Below are 15,086 nucleotides of genomic sequence, written 5' to 3'. Positions count from 1 at the left end.
GAAGGACAGATCAGGGAGCAGAAGGGGAAGGAGGCTCCCTGGTCACCACTGCTTCAGTGTGTATAAAAGTCTTTGTTATAATCAGAACCTCACATGTCTTAGGAAACAGGGCTTCCTCTTGTCTTCCTGTCAGGGTGCAAGGCTGTGCTTAGAGGTTTTACATGTCAGTGGGCTTTAATTGGTTCCTGTGTGTAAAGCTCCTCTTCCAGGCAGCCTGCCTGTGGAATTCATAGCACCCACTGCGAATTTTTGCATCTGGGCTCCTGCTGGGCCTCTGTGTTATTCTGATACCCATGTATCACATGTATCTTTCCATCTCTGTTTACAGTAACCATTTTATATACCTATCCCAAACTGTGCTTATTCTCTACATCTGATTTTACATTGAATTATTGGACTCTTGGGCTAAGAAAAGGCTGTGTCAGCCAGATATTTACTTTCAGTGGAATCAGAAAATATTAGAATTTGAAAGAATCAGCCAGTCTTTTGTCTCAACTAACAATTGAAGAAACTGAGGCCCAGAGAGGGGAAGTGAATTCCACAGAATCATACAGCAAAGAATAGTTCTAGCCAGAATAGCAGCTCAGATCTTTTTATAATCCTCTCAATAATCTTTCTAATGTGTCTTTTTGAATCATCTTTGGCAGATCACAAATCTCATACAGTGGCAATTAGGAGCTGAATTTTAATTCGTTAAACAAAACCTAAACTATATAATTTCTGGGTGCATGATGTTTGGGGTCTTTTGAATCAGAATATTTCACTTAAGAAGTGAAAAGACTTGAAGATCTACAGCTAGTATATGAGAACTTTCAATGTGATTTGAGAGCTTCCAACCATGTGAGCTTGATTTAACTCTTTTAAAAGCTTGTTCATGGGTAGGGAAATAAATTTATTTCAGAAAGTGATTTCAGGCTTTATTTTGTCAGAAATTTAGCCTTAAATTTCTCCTAAATTCTATGCACTGTAGTAAAAACTTATTTCTTTTGTAGTCACTGGCTTAAGGTCTTAGGATTTTTTTTGTGTATGTTTGTTTTTACCATATTTCAAAAGATGGAATTAACTGTGTGGAACAGATTCAGTGAAACATTGTTCAACAAGATGTGTTCTCAGATTGGAGTGGATAATTCTCTGAGGATTTGGGGAAACCAAATGTAAAACATTGACTTTCCATGTAACCAGACTGCTACCCAAAGCAGAAGTTCTGGACTATACAGTGCATCATCCTAGAAGACCATAGATAGGACTAGGCTATGCTGCTTTAGAGGACTGGGATTGAGGCCCACGTGTCACTGTCCATGGTCCTGAAACCAGGGAGAGAGAGAGAGAGAGAGAGAGAGAGAGAGAGAGAGAGAGAGAGAGAGAGAGAATTTTCCCCCCCCACCCCTCCCCTGACTCCCTCCCATCCCTCATGGAAACCAGTCTCCTATTCAAGCTCTTCTAGGAAAGAATCATTGTCAATCTTCTTTTCTATTTTAATTTAAAAATGTATGTTTTAAAAATCACTCTAGAACTGACAGAATCATGCCTTGTGTTTTATAATGAGTACACCTAAACTCATGTACATGTGATGATTCTGTCACACTGTAGTTTTTTCCTTTGAGTTTGAAAAATCCCCAACTTCCTATGCCTCCCTCTCACCAACAACCTGCCATTGTTGCATGAATTTAGTGGATACTTAAAAAAATTGACACAACCTCTAGATTTGGTCATTAACAAGGCACATATTTCAGGCTATTATGTTTATGATCATGTCATCTTGGGCTTATTTTATAGTTCCTCTACATCCTTAAAGTAACCATTAATTTTCTTGAGCTTGCATGTAAGTTATTATGGTAGTCTTGACTTGTTTAGGAACAGTTTTTTACTGATCTATGGGGGTGGAAGGACAGTATGTTTGCCTGCCACTAGTGAAGGTATTAATCCCCCTGACAGACTGACTTCTCAGGACTATCGTCAGGTTTTAGAGATTCTGGGATCTCCTTTCTTTAGCTTAGAGGCTATGAGTGATAAGAGCTGAATCTTCCAGTTTTTTAGTATTCTCCCACAGGTTATGTACATACACCATGTGTGTAAGCCACGAGCAAGGCAGTAAGCACTGCTTTGTATCAGTGCAGTCATCTGCAGTGCTACAGAGAATGGCCTGGCAATGGGGTATATATGGGCTGTGGGCGACCTGCAAGGTGATTGACAGTTTGATTATAGGGGCACTGGCATGGCTAAGACTTTGTGAAAAGTGTTAGGTGACCAGGCATGTTTAGAAATAATACCCATGGCAAGGATTAAAGAATAGAGGAAGTCAAGGACATTTTACTCTGTTTTCTAGAAGCAACTTCATCAGAAGCAACTCCATCAGAAATGTCACATGTGAATTTCTCTCCCCGCTTTATATATTCCTAAACTACCTTTGTGTGACTCAGCTATTTAAAAATTTTGTTTTCCCTTTTCTCTTTTTATCCGCCTCCCTTTCCCTTTCTCCTTCCCTCCACCTCCCCCCCCATTTTTTCCCTCCCTTGGTAGCCTTCACATGGTGACAAGACATCTAATCCTGAAGTCCTGAAATGGATGAATGATTTGGCTAAAGGTCGTAAACAGCTCAAAGGTAAATGCCAACCAAAGGTCTTTTTTTCCTCAGAAAGGAAGCAGTTAAAGTAGTGATAATGTGCTCCAGAGCATTTTAGATTTATTTCCACCTGTGCCCACTTGCATCTTGTTTCCTGCTTAGACTGTAGCTCTCTTTTGAAATGAAGCATCTTGGATCTCTGTCATTGTTTGACCCCATGTAATAAACCTCCTTACAAAGAAACTGAGGCCCTCCAGACTCCCAAGTGGAATGATTCACTTCACTGCCAGGAACATTTCAACATGTGGAGCACTAACCTCCCTAAGTTATTGGATTGTTGGATGTTAGAAACAGAAGAGGCCTGGGAAATCATTTACTCCACACACCTCAGTGCACGGATGAGGACATTTATGCTCATGGAGTGGGGAGGGTTACATAGCTGGAAGATGGTGGGCCAGGTGTAGAATGTGGTTCTCCTACCATGTAGGCTAGTGTCCTCCTTTTTCTGTCCTTTTCTGGAAACAGTGGTGTGAGTATTAACTCTAAAATCCACTTAAAATGGACTATTGTTATTTACCAATAAAAATTATTTTCTTCCTCTTTCCTCACTCTAATACTTAGAGACATGGGAGTTTTTCCAAATTTCTGGAAGGAGAGTGACTAAAAAGAACTAGAAGGGAATATTAATTCAGTGGTATTAAACTGTAATGATGTGGAAGGTTTATAAAATATGTAGTGTTTAAACATCGAGCCAAAGTCTAACTAGCAAACAAACATCAAACAAAGAAAATGAGCTATGTAATGGAGAAATCAATATAAATGCCTTATTCAAACAACCAGTCCCCTTGCATACTCTAAAATGTAATTCCCTGATAAGTCTCATGGGGCTTTTTTATTTTTAATTATCTATGTTTAATATAAAGCACATTGCAATAATTCTTGGATCTTAAAAGCTGCCGTAAGACAAAAATAGCAAAATCTGTCAAGTTGGGGCTGATACTCCCATCTACCCTTTCCCACCCCCTCCTATAGTTCCTTGAGTGTTTACATGTATAATGTCTTCCAGAATTACTTGAGTTTCTACAGGGGCTCTTGATGAACCCACAACTTCAAAATCTAAGTAAACAAATCTTTGGGTTCAGAATTTCAGGTGCTAGAGTACATTGCAGGTAAGGCCAGGTACCACTGGTTTTCCTGCAAACTCTTCCTCCTCTGAAATCTAAACTACTGAGTTATTCCCATACATATCCTCCACCTCCATCAAATCCTAGCCTCTAGATTGCTGTTTCACACCTTATTAGGAGCTTATGTTAATGGCCCTTGTAATAAGGGTTGCCCTTGCCCTCTGGAAAGCCATCATTAGTGTTCATTTCTACAGATTTGGCATTGGGGAAGGAATTCCTGAAAGGCTCTCTGTTCTAATTAGGGCTTGTGGGTTCTCTTTGCTTATGATAACTTATAGCATTTCTCTTAGAACTAAAGCTAAAGCTGTCAGAAGAACAGGGGAGTGCTCCTAAAGGTCCACGTAGAAACCTGTCCCGTGAGCAACCCACAGTCCTCAGAGAAAATGGGAAGCCGGAAGCTGCGGGCCCAGAGCCAAGCTCCTCTGGAGAAGAGACTCCAGATGCTGCCTTGACATGCCTGAAGGAGAAAAGAGAGCAACTTCCTCCCCAAGAGGATTCTAAGGTACCTCACCATGTCTTATTATATTGCATGCTCCAATACTCCACACAGTGCTAGTGAGATAATCCAATTTGTCAGAGCACTTTGCCATTACATAAACATTTTTATTAGCCTGGGTCCAAAATTTCAGATGAATTCTTGATAGGTTACTGGCCATGAGCAGTAGTGCCACATGATTCCAGGCTATGCCACCATTCTGGAGGTTATATTCTTGGGTGTTGTTAGGAAGCAAATGGCAAGGACACCATATCCCTTTCTCCTCAGCTACCCCCACCTTCAAATTAGCAAATGAACCCAAGACTAGGAAATAAGCATATTGTATGAAAAGAAAGGACTCCAGTTACAGCCCCTTTCCTCATGTCTTATTAAAAAATAGTAGAGCAGGGATAATCTATAAATAGTAAGGAAAATAGTTTGGTATTTATATAATAAGAATAGAGAGGTAGAGTTTCTTGAGTGTTAGGTTGAAACACAAGTTTTCAGCTTTGGGTATCTTAGTTTTGAAGTCTCTGTGAGGCATCCAGAGAGAGTTTTCAGACATTTGAATATATGAGCCTGAAGCTCAAAGAGAGGATTTATTATATTTTACAAAGAAGAAAAGACTGATTAGTATTTACCTGGTTAATCTCTCCTTGTCCTGCATATCTATGCTCCCATTTCAATTATTCCAGGGAAGCTTTCCTGTAGTCCCCTGTCTCACCTCTAAAACTGGTGTGATTGACTTTCAGTTCTCGAATAAGAGATGCAACTACCCTATCATAGCTCTAACTATCTTGTATGCCATCTTCTATTTCTTGTACTACACCTTGAATTTCTTGCATGGAAGTACTATTTATAGGTCATGACCCCTCCTTTTCTGTACATAGTAGGTATTGAATAAATGTTTGCTGCGTGAATGAAAAAATGAGCAGATGAATGAACAAACTAGCATATTTAATTTTCAAATGAAGCCTTCTTGAAGATAAAGCTGCCTTTCCCTGTTCTATTGTATATTGCCTGGTATTAATCATAAAGTGACAACATATTCCAAATCTCAAAAGGTTCAACATATACCCCTGGATTAGTCCTTTACATAAGGATTTGTGATCTACAAGCAGAAATGGGCCTGTGACCACATCTTTATGAAATACCTTTAGCCTTAAAACAACAACAACAAATATGTGTTGTAAGGAGTGAAGAGAAAGTTTTTTTCCACTCAGCTATCCTATCTTTGAGCCCACCAAGATTCTACACTTTTGTGATAGCCAGTGGGTAACTTCTGCACATACATATATAGAAACTTTCAGGCACACCCATGGTTTTCCATCCTTCAGTGGTTCTGAAGGTCTTTCCAGTATTTTAATGTTACTTCAAGCATATCTATTAAAGCACTTTGGTCAATGTCTAAATCTACTCAATTAACAAGGGTAGTAAGAGGAGAGTTGGAATTGATACAATAGACTTAGAACAGGACTCAGCACTTGAACCAGCCACTTTCTATCCATTGGCACTTGGCAAGTGAACTAATTCTCTGAGATTCAACTTCCTCATCTGTAAAATACAGGCAATACCTACTTATATAATTATCATGACAATAAGAGAGAAGCCTACTGACTGGTGTACACCAATCATTTGCAAAAAGTTTTGAATGCTAACTATGTGTTGTGAAGTAGAATAGATGGTAGATATAAAAAAGAAAAAAGATAGAGAAGTCATGGGGGGGAGGTCAATGTCCTCATGTAGTTCATGTTGTCCTGGGAGTGGGAATACAAGAAATAACTCAATAGCAAGAAATAATTGAAAGTGTTGAGACATGCCTATGAGCAGGTTTAGCACAAATATCTTGGTTAAAGTGAAAGAACATAGAATGTACTACATGCCTGTAAGCATGGCATGTCTAACAGCTACATAGAATAGGGCTTAACAAAGTTATTAGCATACTTATTCTTTAACAAAAAGGAAAACTTTAAAAAGAAACTTTTCTACTTCCCACAGTACTATGCAGGATATTTAACAGGTGATATGATAGAAAATAATGGGTATAGTTTCTACTTTAGATAAAATGATTAGGAAGGCCAAGAGATGACATTTAAAGAAGAATCAGCAGGCCAAAGAGCATCAGCGAACATTCTCAACAGATGGAATTGCAGTATGAAGGCCTTGATGAAAGGAAGGGCTTGTTGTGCACTTCGAATTCTCAAGTTTGAGGGCTGGAGAACAGGATGGCATGAGATCAAATCAGAAAAGACAGATTAGAACCCATCACACAGAACCTTTTAAGCTGTGGGAATTATTTGCAAAGTTGTTGAATGGTTGACAGCAGAAAACTGACATGACATGATTACATTTAAAAGATCTGTCTGATTGCTAAGTGGAGAATACATCATAAGGGAAAAGAATGAAAAGGGGAGATGGAATGGGTGGCTTGGATTAGCATGGTGGCCTTGGAGAGGGAAAGAAGTGATACATTCAAAGTATATTTTGAAGGTAGAATCAAAAGGACATGTGAAAGCGTTAGATGGGAGGAAATGAAGGCAATGAAGAATCCATGATGGCGATGGTCCATTTACTGACACAGAGAAAACTAGAGGAGCACACTGGGGGTTGTAAATGAAAATGTAAAAGGTCAGTTTGGGATATATTACATTTAAGATCTTTCAGGAATAGTGTGATCAATCATCTTAGTTTGCCCAAGACATTTTTGCTTTTAGCACTGAAAATCCCATGGCCTGGGAAATGCCTGAGTCCTGAGAAAATTGGGATGGTTGGTCATTCTACTGAGGCATGTAAGTCAAATAGACACATGCAAATGAGAGTCGGGAGATCAGAGAAAAATCTCCTTATGCATGGAGGTCACCCTGTATAAATGCCAGTTAATTCTATTATTTTTAATGAAGTATCTATTGATTTGTTTATTATGTGCCCGAAGCCCCCTCAAATATACTTATAATGTAGCTCCTCAGAGACTAACATTAGGTCCTTTAAACGGAGAGCATCTGTAATAGAAAATGTAAATACATAAAGCTGAGTATTAGTCCTGAGAAAGCTTAATGTAGTAAACCATGTAGTAGCTAGTCGACCACTACAGTCCGTTTGAGTGTAGAGGCCACAGCATAACCAAAGAGAAAACTGTGTATTCCCATAGCAGCTAGTGTTATTTCTAACTCCTAATGAGCTCAGTAGCATCTCAGATAATCTCATTAGGTCCCATTTCTTTAAACTCGAAATGACATATGACTTTCATCTGGGGTCCTTGCCTTACTGCTGAAAATGCATTAAATATTAAAATTTCAAGATAAAGAATGACATCTTTTCTAGAGAGACTTTATTATGACTCTTTCTATAATTTCTGCATTTGATATTTAGTCGGAGCCTATACTAAGGGTGATAAATCCTGTAGCATTGCCTTGTTCGTTCAGATACTACCAATGAGTAATTTTCTTCCTCTTTTATCTCTGGATAATTTTTGGAGAAAATCACTTCTGGGTTACAGGGCATGGCTGTGAACTGGAAATGAATTAATCATCCCCTGAGCTGAAATGTAGTGCCTATTTCTGTTTTTTATGTCATTGTCTTTTGGAAATACTGAATTGGTGCTGGCACATATATCAATATTGACCTTTCTAAGAACTGAAGGTGGGTCAGGTGCACAGCACAAATGATCAAGGGGATAAGTAATGGCAGTTACTTCTTCTGGCCTCTTGTCAACTGTAGCCTCTTTGAGGATGAAAGCAGATTTTTAGAAAGTATACATTTTATCTTAAAAAATCATTAAAAGTTTAATAACTTATTAGCAGGTTGTTGTTGGTTGGAAAGACAGTAGACTTAGAGATAAAGAGCATGCAAAGAAAGATGCCATCAAACTTTTCTGCTTTCCTATTTATCCTTCTTCTAAAAAGTAATATGTTGAATAGGTAATACTTTCTCATATAGTTTAAAAAGAAAATATATAAAAGAAAATGGCAAAAGTAGAAAATAAAAATAAAAATAAATTAAAAAAAAACTCCTTCCAACCCCAACTGCCATTTCCAGCTCTGAGATCTCCCACCCCAAGCAGATAACCATTGTTATTAATGTTTTATGTGTTCTTTTAGAGTTTCTATGTAAAGCATATATAAGAAATTATCAATACACATTCATTTTTATTTTTATTTTTTTAGAGACAGGGTCTCACTTTATCATTCAGGCTGGAGTGTAGTGGTACAATTATAGTTCACTGCAGCCATGAACTCCTGGGCTCAAGCGATCTTCCTACCTCAGCCTCTCAAGTAGCTGGGACTACAGGTGTGCACCACTATGCCTGGTTGATTATTTTAATTTTCTGTAGAGGTGAGCTCTCACTTTTGCCTAGGCTGGTCTAGAATTATTGGCCTTAAGTCATGCTCCCACCTGAGCCTCCCAAAGTGCTGGGATTACAGGAGTGAGCCAGGATGCCTAGCCTCAATATATAGTCTTAACTTGCCTCTGTTAGACAAAAGGGAGCAGTCTATACAATTATGCATCTTTTTTTACTTTATATATTCTGGATAGCTTTTTATATCAAGACATAGAGAGCTTATCATTCTCTTTTACTTTTAAAAATTTATTATTCAATAGCACTGTGGCATTCTTTTTTATTAATGGATAGCATTGACATTAACATCAAGTCAACTAGTTTGATAGCTCAAATAACATTTAGTATGCCTATTATTAATATTAATCCAGAAACATTTATATGACTTATTAAAAGTCATCCTCATTCTGCATATTAGAAAGCTAAGGTTCAAATGTTACATATTTGTAATGTTAAAAACAGTTTATAAATTTTGAAGCTGGTTATCTGAACTCATGTCCTCTGGTTTTAAGATGAATATTAGTCTTCAATTCCCTGGTTGGACATCTAAATTGACCAAAACTTTCTCTTTGGCAGTTGCTTTCTATGATAATATCCATTACCGACTTTCCATCTTGTTTGATTGTTTAAATGGCTAGACTTGCTTACATATAATGTCTCCCTAAATAAGGGGTTGGGATATTTAGGAAAAGCTTGGCAGGACTTGAGTCCCTAAAGCTAAGAAGCATGTTTCCTACTGCTCACTGTCCAGAAAAGAGAATGTCAGTTTTACTGTTCTCTTTAAGAGAGAGCTCATTTATGGGGATAATCAGAATGATTTTATTTACAAAATTTTATTATAAATTTCTGTGGCTTACTGTGCAAGAATACATGGCACCAGTCCCATGGGGGAAAGGAAAACAAGGTGATAAAGGTGCTGAAGCTAAGGCAGCTTTTTTCCAAACAACTTTCTGACCAGGGCCCAGAAAGAAACTAATTTGGGCTGACCCCTCAGTAGCATTTATGTCTCTCGGAAAGTCAGTTTATTTCTAGACCTTGGTGATTCAAATCACCTATTTGATAGGGAGCTAGGAGTTTTCATATGGCAAAGTTGCCAAGCTATTAAAAAAAAGATCATATCAAATTGTGTCCTCTACATGATGCTCTCTTGCTCATCCTCTTCTTAGTTTTACTCCTGCTACTATAAAAATGGAGAAGCTGGAAGAATAATCATCTTTTAAAGGATAGATCCTCATATTCATCTTTAAATTATGACAGTTGATTCATAGCTCTCTTTGCCTGTTTTAGGTTATTCAACATGTAACCAAAAATATAAAGGAAACCTTGTTTTCTTCATTCATATAACAAAATTTAAAAATATATATATATATCTTGCATACTACAGCCAGCAGCAACTATAGATTTAGGGAGGAAGAAGGATGCATTCAGAAAGAGAGAGCCATTGAATTCAGAGAAAATTATCTGATTCTTAGCAGAAAGTGGCTGAAGAATAACAGCAGTCTAATGTGTTTCTGCCCTCTTAGATGTGGGGTATCCTGCAGAGCTTACCTTGATTCAGTTTCCTTTATGAAGATCACTTTGCAGGCCTATTGCTTCTTTGTGAGGAGAAAACAGTTCCTGGCACATAATCCCACTACTATCCTTTCTCAGGCAGTCTGCTTTCCTGTCCTTTATCTGAGGATGAGCACTTGTAGACTTAGATGTTTCACAGTGTTTTGTACTTACTATGTGATAGGGTGTGGAACCCTCACGTCTCTTCGGGGATTGGTGTGATAATGATCTTAAGAGGAAGACAATGAAATCAAAGTGAAAAAGGAGTGCATACATTGTACAGGTTCCTGAACTTTAATCTAGCATCCGTGGAAGATACTTTTCTGCAATGGCATTCATCATTCTAATGTGTGTTTTGCTCACTTTTTTTTTTAGGATTAAATTTAGCTTTTCTAGAATCTGGGAAATATGCTAAAATCACAAAAATCAAATTGCAATAGAAAGACACCAATAATAGCTGAATGCATCATTTTCTGAAATACTTTCTATGGACTATAAGTCCTAGTAAGATATTACATAAAAAACACTATTTCAATGTTTTCTGAACTTAGACTGAGATTTTTTCTTCTATCATCTATTAAAATCCCATAGAACAGATTTTGATAGGAACTTGTTGGATTTTTTTTTCATGGAAAGATGTGTTATGAATAAGAAAGTGTTTAAAGAATGATTTGGTTACATCAATGATAGACTGGACAAAGAAAACGTGGCATATATACTCCATGGAATACTACACAGCCATAAAAAATGATGAGTTCGTGTCCTTTGTAGGGACATGGATGCATCTAAAAACCATCATTCTCAGCAAACTGACACAAGAACAGAAAACCAAACACCACATGTTCTCACTATAGGCGGGTGCTGAACAATGAGAACACGTGGACTCAGGGAGAGGAGCACCACACACTGGGGGCAGTGGAAGGGGGACTAGGGGAGGGACAGCAGAGGAGGAGAGGGTGGGGAGGGATAACATGGGGAGAAATGCCGGATATAGATGAAGGGGGAATAGAGGCAGCAAACCACCATAGGTGCATATGCACCTATGCAACAACCCTGCATGACCTGCACATGTACCCCAGAACCTAAATTAAAAAAAAAAATGATTGGGTTAGCAAATGAAAAGATCTTGAGGTTATTTAAACAATACTTAAAAGGGTTCTACAGAGGGAGGTGAGTCTTAGTGTATGGAACTTACAAGAAAATTGTTAAAAATTAGAGTCCCTTCTGCACATAAACCTGTGTTGATAGCTTGGTAGTAGGGATGGGAATGTGTTGGGTACTGTGAGAATTTAAAGAAATGTGTGATATAATCTCTGTCCTCAAGAACCCTTCATTTGGGCAGACAAAGCTGAAACAAAGAAAACAGTTAAGGCACAGATAATGAGACAAGAAGTTCAGAGAAAAGTTTAGATCAATATGGGCCAGAATGGTTTGCAACTGGGATGAGAGTTGGGAGCATGAGGATAACTGCGAAGTGTAACACATGTTTGAAACATTTTCTTTTCTTTCAAGGGAGACAGATCTGGATGGCAGATCTGTCTGGCATGCTTGGATGTGTGTAGTTTGATAAAAGATGACTGGGTGATTATTCCATGAGTCATTTCTACTATTCCCCTCCCACTACTTGTCAAGTGTATATCACTGGACTAGAGTAAAAGGGAGGCTATGTGTACTAGACATGCAGAAAATTAATGCAGAATAAAACAGGAAGAAAAATAAATATAAGCAGAGGAGTTAGGTCACTTTGGATAAATAGGCAGATACATAGATAGACAGATTGATAGATAGGAAGTTATTTAAATTTTTATGTACAATGTGATCTGTTGAAAATAGTGCTTAGGGATGGGGTGCTTACGGTAGAGGGGTATAGAATATATTCGTGGATCAAGAGGTTATACATTTTTTATATGGAAGGATACTGGTAACTCCAACCTCGTTCTTGTATAGGTAGGAAATTGAGGATTCAGAGAAGTTAGATGTTTTGTCCAAAATAATTTAGTTTGTATCACAGCTAGACAATAACCTAGGATATAATTCAAGCATGTAGTGATGAAGACCTGTACAAGATTGGTGTTTGTGACTACATATAATCAGGAAAGTCTATGTAAAATACATGTGTCAGTAGAAAAATCACTGTCTGAATTGTTTTTTTAAGAATGAAGAATTAATTAAGGAGAGGTTCCTTAACACTTATGCATTGCAGACTCCTCCAAAAATCACATTCCTAAACTTGGACGTATCCTTTAAGAAACTTTTCCAAGAAAAAAACTGGCATGTGCTACATGCAGTATTTTATAAATGACTTTCCAGCTGGGCACTGTGGCTCATGCCTGTTATCCTGGCACTTTGGGAGGCTGAAACTTGAGGTCAGGAGTTTGAGACTGGTCTAGCCAACATGGTAAAACCCTGAAACTACTAAAAATACAAAAAAAAAGCCAGGCACAGTGGCACACGCCTGTAGTCCCAGCTACTTGGGAGGCTGCAGCAAGATAATTGCTTGAACTTGGGAGTTGGAGGTTGCAGTGAGCCGAGATCATGCCATTGGACTCCAGCCTGGGTGACAGAGTGAGACTTTGTCTCAAAAAAAAAAAAAATAAAAATGACTTTTCTTTTTATGATAACTGTTACATTATAGTATTATAATCCTTTACTTTGACACTTTTTGTCTGCTAAAAATATTGACTTTTCATTCTTGTCTGAGAGAGGAATAATAATTAATTTCATGTTTTTCAGGCAACTAAGCAAGACAAGAACCTCATAAAGCCGCTTTATGACCGGTACAGAATTATCAAACAAATCTTGTCAACGCCTTCCCTTATTCCAACAATTGTAAGTCAGGATACTTGCATGCTGGTATTTTGTACTGATGTGTAGTTAACATGATGTGACATAGTACTACAAGAGTTATAAAAGACCCTTCATGGCAGTATATACTGCTAACAAGGCCAGTCGTCATTTCAAAAAGTGAAAATTTGGTCTTCTCTAACCCTGCTACTATACTTAACAGTGGCAGATATTAGATCTACTGTAAAATCAGAGCATATAGTACTTGTATGTCTAGAGCCAATTTTAACATTTGCCTTGATTACCTTGGGTGAAAAGAAATGATAGATTTCAGTTTGGCATTATCTAATTTGTAGCACAACTAGACAAAACAGAGCCTTTCTGTTCTGTGTGTTGGTTAATTTATTCCTTTAATCAGAAAATTCACAATATATTCTTGATATATTGCAACATTTGTTTTTGGTACTATTTGACCATATTGTACAAGATATGAGAAGATTTGTTTCAATAGAAAATAGGAGTACTGAAATTGAGTTAGACTACCTTTAATAAAGAATGATTTATGGGAATACAGAACTAGAAAAGCATCACAAATCCTACTCCATCAATATCAAAACAGTTACTTGTTCAAGACATCAATATGAAAAGGAGTAAATATTAACAAATATAAATGTAAGTATACTTGGTACATTTATACTTCTGTATTTTAAAGACATTAAGAGAATAATAATTCATAGTCTTTGGATTTTTCCCATTATGGAAGCATAATTTAAAATGTAGCAGGGTTCTTATATTCCTTGCAAAAGAATCTTCTAGTTGTGATAAAAATTATCAGAACAGGTTGAGGAGCAACCCCATTTTGCTTTGGCTTTCAAAGAGCTCTCCCCTGAACTTGTTAATTTTCTGAGTATTCTCTGTATTTGAATGTTGGTCCCCACCGGGACCTGACTTGGGGTATTTCTGGAGGATAAAAGTTGTCTGTAGCCCATCTAATATTAACTCATATCACAAGTTTAAGCTGGAGCCCAGAAGGCCTAGTGAAAGGGAGGAACCACTTGGTAGTATAGTCTGGACTGGAGCATATCCTAATGGTCTGTGCCTTCATTGGCCCAGAAGACACAGATTAACTTGGTGAGTGTTTTAGCCCAGAATGGCTGCTGCGTTTTTGCTCATTAACTTCGGCAAGCTTTTAATCAAACTGAGGAAGAGCTCCTTTTGGTTGCTTCCATCCCAGTTCTCAGTAGGCACATGGGTCACCTACTGGTTTTCATGGCATTGATTTATTGTTCCTCTTCCTGTTTTGTTTCCTCAAGAGGCACTGGGCATTATGTAACTTTCTTTCTTTAACTCTGTCTGTGATAAGCAGGAGGAAGAGGACTCTGATGAAGACCATCCACAGGGAAGCCAACAACTTTCTTTGCCGGATCCAGCATCTCACCTTCCTGTTGGTGAACACCTCATCTACCCTAATGAGACTGAGCCTGTTAGGGCCCTTCTACCGGATGAAAAGAAAGAAGTAAAACCACCAGCTCTCTCCATGTCTAATTTACATGAGGCTACCATGTGAGTATGAATCCTAAGTGTGGAGTCTCTTCTTAACTCTTCTGGTCTGATACCAGTGTATGAAGCAGAGGTGGCCTTTGAAAATGCTGGACTTAAAGGGGTGGGTCAACAGTTCTCAGGGCCTTTATCTTAATCTCTTACATTTAGATGAGATAGTTTCTTAACTAGAAATCCCGTTGGTCTGAAGCAAATGATTTGCCCTTTGTCTCTTAAATGGCCCTTCTGACAGAAGCCATTTGGATTTTCATTAATATTATCATTATTATTATTCAGAAGCTGGCATTCCTCATAATTTGGCCTTCTTTGGTTTGTATCTTACAGCCCTGATTATGAGATTTAATTTGATTTAAATGGACAGAAATGTGACCTGTCAGAGAAAGCAAGCAGAAAATCCTTCTTTTTTTGGTGGTGGTTATAAAGCAGTTATTCCTAACTTTTTCAAGGGGTGTTGGACTTTTCTGAAACCAATAGAATCATTTTAAGAAAATGCCCATATATAATTTCAAGTTCACAGAATCTCTGAAACATGAATTTTGTATGCTTGTGTATACCAAACTCCTGCTCTAGAGTGTATGACTTTTCTCTCATCTTGGTAGGATGTAACTATAACTTTCTTCTGGGTCTTATTTT

General features: G+C 37.8%; 1 protein-coding gene across 5 annotated transcripts in view; it reads left to right on the top strand.

The window, feature by feature from the left end:
- Window positions 1-15,086, top strand: part of FAM13C (family with sequence similarity 13 member C) — a 115,276-nt gene that overhangs the window by 94,419 nt on the left and 5,771 nt on the right. For 4 of the 5 annotated variants that reach the window (XM_017542268.2, XM_017542270.2, XM_017542265.2 and 1 more), the window contains 4 exons: window positions 2,521-2,602; window positions 4,038-4,249; window positions 12,843-12,938; window positions 14,257-14,456. In XM_017542268.2, coding sequence (XP_017397757.1) covers window positions 2,521-2,602; window positions 4,038-4,249; window positions 12,843-12,938; window positions 14,257-14,456 — 590 coding nt within the window. The remainder of the gene's footprint in view (window positions 1-2,520; window positions 2,603-4,037; window positions 4,250-12,842; window positions 12,939-14,256; window positions 14,457-15,086) is intronic. The other variant, XM_017542267.2, reaches the window with a different exon arrangement.

This window comes from Cebus imitator, unplaced genomic scaffold (genome assembly GCF_001604975.1).
Source record: "Cebus imitator isolate Cc_AM_T3 unplaced genomic scaffold, Cebus_imitator-1.0 Scaffold142, whole genome shotgun sequence".
In the NCBI taxonomy this organism is placed as follows: Eukaryota; Metazoa; Chordata; class Mammalia; order Primates; family Cebidae; genus Cebus; species Cebus imitator.
The sequence above is the reverse complement of the archived record's forward strand: the minus strand, read 5'-3'. Positions and strand labels throughout refer to the sequence as shown.